This window comes from Cebidichthys violaceus, unplaced genomic scaffold, assembly GCF_023349555.1.
Source record: "Cebidichthys violaceus isolate CVI_PGR_0920_01 unplaced genomic scaffold, fCebVio1.0.p SCAF_8, whole genome shotgun sequence".
Lineage (NCBI taxonomy): Eukaryota > Metazoa > Chordata > Actinopteri > Perciformes > Stichaeidae > Cebidichthys > Cebidichthys violaceus.
In genome coordinates, this window is record NW_027176964.1 from 11,176,471 (window position 1) to 11,183,993 (window position 7,523).

The window sequence follows — 7,523 nt, forward strand, 5'->3', positions numbered from 1 at the left end:
TGCTATTTTACACATTGCCAATATGATTTGGTGCATGTTCACATGCAGATGCAATCCTCTGAAGGTTGCTGTGGAGTGTCCTTCTGACTTCATGCCTCTTCAACATCTGATAGGACTCTACATGTTTGCATTGCAGTCATTACTCTCACAGGAGTTGCTAGGGAACATCTTACAGCATTGATGGGAATTTAAACATTTTCAGAAAGGTGCACGTGATATTGCAGCACATTTAGTTTTACTATTCACACAGGCAACTTGTGAACTCATCAAAATACAAGACATATGAATTATTGATTTGTTTAAGGCTAACGTGTCTGACTATGCAAGCTGGTCACCGCTTTGGAGCGTGAGGCGTCATTAGCGAGGCATTTTACCAGGTATAGTGTAAAAAAAAAGAAGAACCAAATCTGAATAAATTGTTAGATGTATGTAAATCTATATTTTTAGCTAAATGTGGCTCATGGGGTTAGATCGGCTCTGCTGGCTGGATACTGTCAAATCTGTTGGCTCAGCCTCTGATGTCACTGAATGCAGTGCGGGCTTCCAGTGCGCAGCGTCAGGGACGCAGCCGTGGCACAGGCAGTGAATTGTCTGGTCGTCAACACACTACACACCTACCCAGAAACCTTTTGTCTCTGTCAGCATCCGGATTTTAATCTGTGGCTGAGCGTCCCGTAAGAAACTCGTTATCGGTGTTGTTGCACGAACTTTTTGTGGGAAAAAAAACAGGTAAGGTGGTGTTGCACTTGTGTAATGATGTCCTTGAGCGCGGGCTGTTGCGCCCCTCTTCACTGAAGCCATAATGTGTCCCTATAGAGAAATTTGCTTCGTGTGTTTTTTTGTTGTTTTGAGTCATCAGAAATCCCGCTTGATTCGGACCGATATCTGTGGAAGTTAAGCGGTCACTTTACGCCAAGCAGCAGCCCCGGCCGGTGCAGACAGAGTTCGGCACCATGGAGAGCAGCGTGGTGCACATCTACAAAGAGGACAGGTGTCCCCCGGACCAGCTGGAGGAGTGTTTCTCAAACTTCACCTGGCAACCCGGCTCCTCGGACCTCTTCAACGACACACCCAACGGCACCTGGGACGCTGAACCCGAGCCCTTGTCGCCCATCATCCCCATTATAGTCGCCGTGTACTCCGTGGTGTTCGTGGTGGGTTTAGCGGGAAATTGTTTGGTGATGTTTGTCATCATTAGGTGAGTTTTTTTCAGCTTTGAAATATGTAATTCATATCAAGTCACAAGCAAATACCAGTCATCTCACGACGTGTGAAATACCTGCATGCGCATGCACGGCTCATAAAGCAATAGGAAATCCAATGTGTTCATATTTGAACTGTATTAATTAATCACAGTTTGCATGTATGCCTTTATACAGTGTTTCCCATGCATACACTGAATACAGAAGCCTTAGCTATTTTTTTCTCCACAAATGACGACATAGATTGTAACAACCTTTGCAATGATTGCAATGTCAATGTTTCCTCTCAAAGCTCATCTGTACGAATCTGTTTAAAGCCTCATTAAGGTCGTTTTATTTCAAGTGTTGGATGTGAGATAAACCTTGACATTGTAAAGCTTTGAATAGGCAAGAGATGATGAAAAGTCAAAGTTATTTTCCTCCCTTTGTGTTGTATTTGTGTGTGCACAGTATTTTGGCTAAGTGTTGTCTGTTTATTCACTAAAGGTGCAGAGCACAGTGACAATTAATCCTTATCTCAAAAAGTGATTTCATTAACCTTGATCATCTTTGAAAGGATTTCAACAAAAAAAGAAAAGAAAACCTGAGACAAACCACAATCAAATCCATTCAACCTCTTAATGTTTCCTTCTCTCCCCCACAACAGATACACCAAAATGAAAACAGCCACCAACATCTACATCTTCAACTTGGCTGTGGCCGACGCTCTGGTCACCACCACCATGCCCTTCCAGAGCACCGACTACCTGCTCAGCTCCTGGCCGTTTGGCGAGGTGGCGTGCAAAGTCTTCATCTCCATCGATTACTACAACATGTTCACCAGCATCTTGACCTTAACCATGATGAGCGTGGACCGCTACGTGGCCGTGTGCCACCCCGTCAAGGCCCTGGATTTCCGCACGCCGGTCAAGGCCAAGATCATCAATGTGATCATCTGGGTGCTGTCGTCTGCTGCTGGGATCCCGGCCATGATACTTGGCAGCACGAAGACCAATAACGGTACCTTGACATTACATACATTCACACTGGTATAACTCCACAGTATCTGTCAGTAAATCTCAGATTTATTACATCTCTGTCTGCTATGGAGACGAAGGAACTCTTACAGGCAATCTCAAACCTGAAGCCCCATTTCATTTGTAACACCTTTGCCATTAATTCTCAATTGAACCGTCACAATTAGCTGCATGAAGCATCCTTCAAATACCCCTGAAGAGGATGCTCTGTACAGGTTTAAAGGAGATCCCATTACAGAGATCTGACTAGATGAAGCAATGACAGTCATAATTGGTTCTCCAAGATTGAGAAGAGAGCTTGAAGGATTTATTCTTTCAGCGACAGTGTGAAAAATGATAACGCATAATGCACTTTGTCCAGAGCTGATGAATCTGAATCTATTCTAATTATAGTTTTTAACCACGGCCAATGAATGGACATTGAATTCCTTATTCACTGTTAAACACGTTGGTTCAGACTGAAACATCTCAACAAATATTCAATGGATTGTCATTAATATATTGCAGATGTTCATGATTCCCAGAGAATTAATTCTTCTGATTTTGATGATCCCCTGACTTTTATAGCATCACCATGAGGTTGACACTTTACTTTACATATAAATAGTTGATAAACATTTAATAAATGTTTTTATAACACACTGTATTGTAGTTGTAAGCGTTATGTATTTTAACAATTATGTCTCCTCCTGTGGGAACCAATAAGTGGCGGCTGATGTATAAACGGATAATCAATGAGGATATAATATAGCAGCATATCATTTTACAAAATATGCCCTCATGGGCTGCTAACAATATATTTTACATTGATTAGTACTTAAAAATGTCCTCAACGCTGAGTTTGTTATAAATATTTAGATACAACTTGTAAATGCTTTACTTAAAATAAAATGTTCTCAACTTTTCATCTAGTGCCATCTTCATGTCTTGACTCTCCCATCAGCCTCAGCTGTACTTTCACTGTAACACTTCACTGTAAATTTACAGTGAAATTCTGACAGTGACCTACTATATTGTGTCTTTTCACAGTAAATTACAGTACATTGCTGTATTCTGTTGATACAGTAGATATACTGTAAATTGTACGATATCTTGTTGCCATTAATTTGCAGTAATTTTCCTGTAAAAACTTTCAGTGTTGTGTTTGTGCTAAATATCAAAACTATCTTGCAAACACGCCTTACTAAGATGTGACTTGATAAACATTATACCTGCTTAATATCACCATATTAGCATTGTCGTTGTGAGTATTTTAGCATGCTGACATTAGCATTTAGCTCATAGCATAAGAACAGCATCACAGAGCCGCTAGTGTAACCTCTGTCTAGAAAGACGGCATCACGATAGTGTTAGCTAGCTAAACATTTTTACTGGCAATAAAACACAAAAAAAACTTATAGTTAACTTAATGAAAACATGGCGAATACAATCTAAGACAATTAATATTCAAACAAATAAAGCCAGCTCAACTCTTAAGTACTTTTCAAGCTAGTTAACATTATATTGTCCACGGACATTCAGAGCTAACCTCGTAACGAATCCTCCGTCGCATTAAGGATTACCCATAGTCCTTTGCGGCTACTATTCAGTGCAGGTACACATTTTGAACAGCAGGTGGCGTAGTTTTCCCATTTAGCGGGATTTACCCTGAACCTTTTCAACTACGTTACACCAGCGTGGATGCAGACTCTTAGTCTTGTTGGTTTCTTTCTACTGGATTACACATGATGTGTGTGACTGGTCAACTCTGTTGTTCTGTAACTAACAGGGACTACAGAGTGTGCCCTTCAGTTCCCTGAACCCTACAGCTACTGGGACACCCTGATGAAGATCTGTGTCTTCATCTTTGGCTTTGTGTTACCCGTCATCATCATCACCGTCTGCTACACACTGATGGTCATGCGGCTGAAGAGCGTTCGCCTGCTGTCAGGCTCACGCGAGAAGGACCGCAACCTGCGCCGGATCACCCGCTTGGTTCTGGTGGTGGTTGCCGTCTTCGTGGTGTGCTGGACGCCCATCCACATCTTCATCTTAGTCAAGGCGCTCTCTGGCAACGTGCCAGAGACCACCGCTGTCATGGCCGCCTACTTCTTCTGCGTGGCGCTGGGCTACACCAACAGCAGCCTCAACCCCATCCTCTACGCCTTCCTGGATGAGAACTTCAAAAGGTGCTTCAGGGATTTTTGCTGCCCTGGGGTCAAAGGACACGGAAACTCTCATGGGTTGAGCCGGGTGAGGAGCACCCTTCGGGACCACTCGTATCCCACAGAAGCCAGAGGAGATATGAGGCAGGCCAGGCCCGTATGACTAGCCATGGACTCGTCCTCTATGTCCTATCAGGGCTGGGAGGACTCCAATGACCTGGGATTGACTCAAGTCACCACTTTCATCTGAGAGAACGGCTAAAGAGAGAGCTAGTTGTTATTTATTTATTGGTCAGAGAATCCAGAAGCAGATTCATTTTGAAGATAATCTGGTGATAGTCTTCTTATTGTCAACTAATCCCATGAAAAGACCAAAACTATCACAGAATCGATCCTACTAACCACTATTAACTGTGACGCAGTTAATACTGGTTTGTCCAAAAACTGTTGACATGGCATGTTCCTTCTTTATGATGGACATGAGCATTTATGTTGATCTGTATTAACCAATGGATGTATAAAGAGAAGTGGATACCGCGTTGGAGACGGCGCCCTGCTTCATTCCCATGAAAGTTGCTCAGTGGCGCATGAAGCATAAATCGTTTGACGAGTATAAAATATCAATCTTGGGGCCCATAAGGCATCCATGGGGCCCATAAGGCAAGCGCACTAGCGTTTTCTTAAACCCCGTCTCCGAGCCCTCGGTCCAGCCTTGTTCTCAGCTCATTCATATGAACAGAAGAAGGAAAATAATTGGATTCTGGTATTAGTGCATTTTACAACGTTTAGGGTCTAAAGATTTAGATAAGGGCTATTCAAGTGTCAGTACTAAGTTGATTTACCGCAAAAAGAAATGGGGCCCATGGCATCACTTGACGGACTGGGAAATTACCACAATGAAAGATTTGCTTCTATTGTCGGCACTCACCTGAGGGCTTAAATAAATCCCATGTATACTGTCCTGCTGCCACAATCACTCAATGGACAATCATATATGAATCAATCCACCACTGAAAATAGAACAAATACACAATTTACTCTTGTTAGAGTTATATTAGCACAATCTACAGTACCCAGCTGTCTGAAAATTCTTATAATATATATATATCATAAAGTATTGAGAAAACAAACAAACATGTTATTGTTGTTGTTGCTTTCATGGGATTTGTTGACATTTAGAAAAATATGGAATCACGCCAGACTTATCCTTTGAATTTATGCTTAAATTAAAAGCATATGAGACGATGATTGTGCAAAGATGCATCTTATAACAAACCAGCTAGACACTAAATCACTGAATATTGTTTCGTATTGTATAATGAAATCTAACTCAAAACAGGTACTTTTTCATGCTATTTTTCTCATTGTTGACATCAACAATGAAAATATGGTGAAAGATTTCCAGACAACACAAACCAAAAGTATTTCATCACGTACGTAGCTTGATCACATTTTGTTCACCTGACCTGTAAAGTGTCCTATAGGCCTTCATATAAAAGTGACTGATACAGTAAAGTTCTCACATGCATAAAAAGATCAACTGGTATTTTGTGCACAAAATGAAAACAAGTAATTGATGGGGGGGGGGGGACTTCATTATGAGCATTGTTTTAAACCTGTTTTATGTGAATTGTAGTTTGGTGCTTTGCTGAATTGTACATTTTTTAATAGTTTGTATTATTGGAGAATGCAGAATATTTAATAACCTCTCAGGGATCATCCTCTATATTTCACCACAAGAAGATAGTGAATCTAACTATTTCCTTCTTGACAAGATGGCTGTCTTTGATGAGGCTACGGTGTAGAAACAGTGCGCTCAGTGTGTTCTTAGATGAACGTTGTGCTTTAAGAAACTATTATTATATTATTACATCTGACACGGCTCCACACCTTTACAGATTTCCAGCCGTGATGCTGCATCGAGGAGGTGTCAAATATTGTACATAGCGTTGCCATCCTGACCTGTTCTTGTCTGAACTACTAGTACATGTGAAAACTGGGTAACAGGGCTCCATTAGAATACTATACTGTATCTACACAACATGCCTTTGGGTGTTTAGTGCAATTGAGTGTTTATACTGTAAATCTCTGCTCATCTGAAGGAATATTAACAATACATGTATGAGTTTATCCTCATAAAAGCTTAAACAAACTGATTTACTGTCTTGGTTTCCTTAATTATTGTAGCTTTTATAGGAGTCATGAAATCAAAGGCTTTTGTCGAGCAACCCATGAATGTGTTTATTTGTCTAAATCTGATAATGATACAGTAGTTATAGCAGAACATTTGTTTTTGTGCCTGGTTTTGTGTGCCTTATCTTATTTGGCCTCTAGCTGTTATGCTTGCTCTAAAAGATCAGCAATTAGCCACATTCATGTTTCTAATTACTTGTTTTCCCTTTACAAGCATTAAAGCTGGTATAAGCATTGTAGCATTATCTCTAAGAAAACTGAAGTCTTACTGAGTACGTCCTGCTGTTGGTCATGTGTTTCTTAACTATTCCTCTAATACTGTAATTTATTCGATAGACATGATTGTATTCATAAACAAATGATCGAATTCAGCCCAGGTTTGAGCACCATATATACTGTTTGTATAATGTGCTGCTGCATTGTAAATTAACTGTATCGGTTGGATTTTTTGCCGTATGTTTCCGCTTTGAAAGTGAAACCATGCTTCACATGTGCAACAAAGTCAAAATAAAACTTGCAATTTAAATTAATTGGATTTCATTTCTGTCCTTCATAGTATTAAGGTGGGTTCAATGAAAAGAAATATGGACTAGCATCAGCCATGGCATTATGACCTCCTGGATTTTTCTATCCTGTCTTAATTCTTTTCAACTTTGACGCAAAGTAATTTAATTAGTGAGGCGTTTAGGGCACATGTTCCAGTAAAGGACAAATATCTCCTTTGTTAAGATGTTCTTCGTGCAGCTTAATATCTCATTGACTGACTTTGAACAAGACAAAAAATACTTCTGATGAATAGCCAAAGTAGCCTTGACATTAGTTTTTCTACATATTTGATAATCTCATTCTCTCTGTACTTCAGATCTTATCACTGCTTATCACGTTCATTGATAAAGAGATATAAGGGCTGCAGGGGTTTACACTATCCTCAGCTCATTGTCTAGCTTTGTTCTGTTTGTTTGTTTTTT

At 40.3% G+C, this 7,523-nt stretch overlaps 1 protein-coding gene across 2 annotated transcripts; it reads left to right on the forward strand.

Annotated features, from left to right (window-relative positions):
• The first annotated feature begins 627 nt into the window (after positions 1-627).
• oprk1 (opioid receptor, kappa 1) lies at positions 628-7,067 on the forward strand. Of its 2 annotated transcripts, XM_068701804.1 has the most exons (4): positions 628-729; positions 853-1,198; positions 1,849-2,201; positions 3,987-7,067. In XM_068701804.1, the coding sequence occupies exons 2-4, from the start codon at positions 954-956 to the stop codon at positions 4,523-4,525; spliced, it is 1,137 nt and encodes a 378-aa protein (XP_068557905.1). In that variant the 5' UTR covers positions 628-729; positions 853-953; the 3' UTR covers positions 4,526-7,067. The 2 variants fall into 2 exon arrangements, with proteins under 2 accessions (XP_068557905.1, XP_068557906.1); XM_068701805.1 differs by lacking the exon at positions 628-729 and having other exon boundaries at positions 821-1,198.
• Positions 7,068-7,523: the final 456 nt, after the last annotated feature.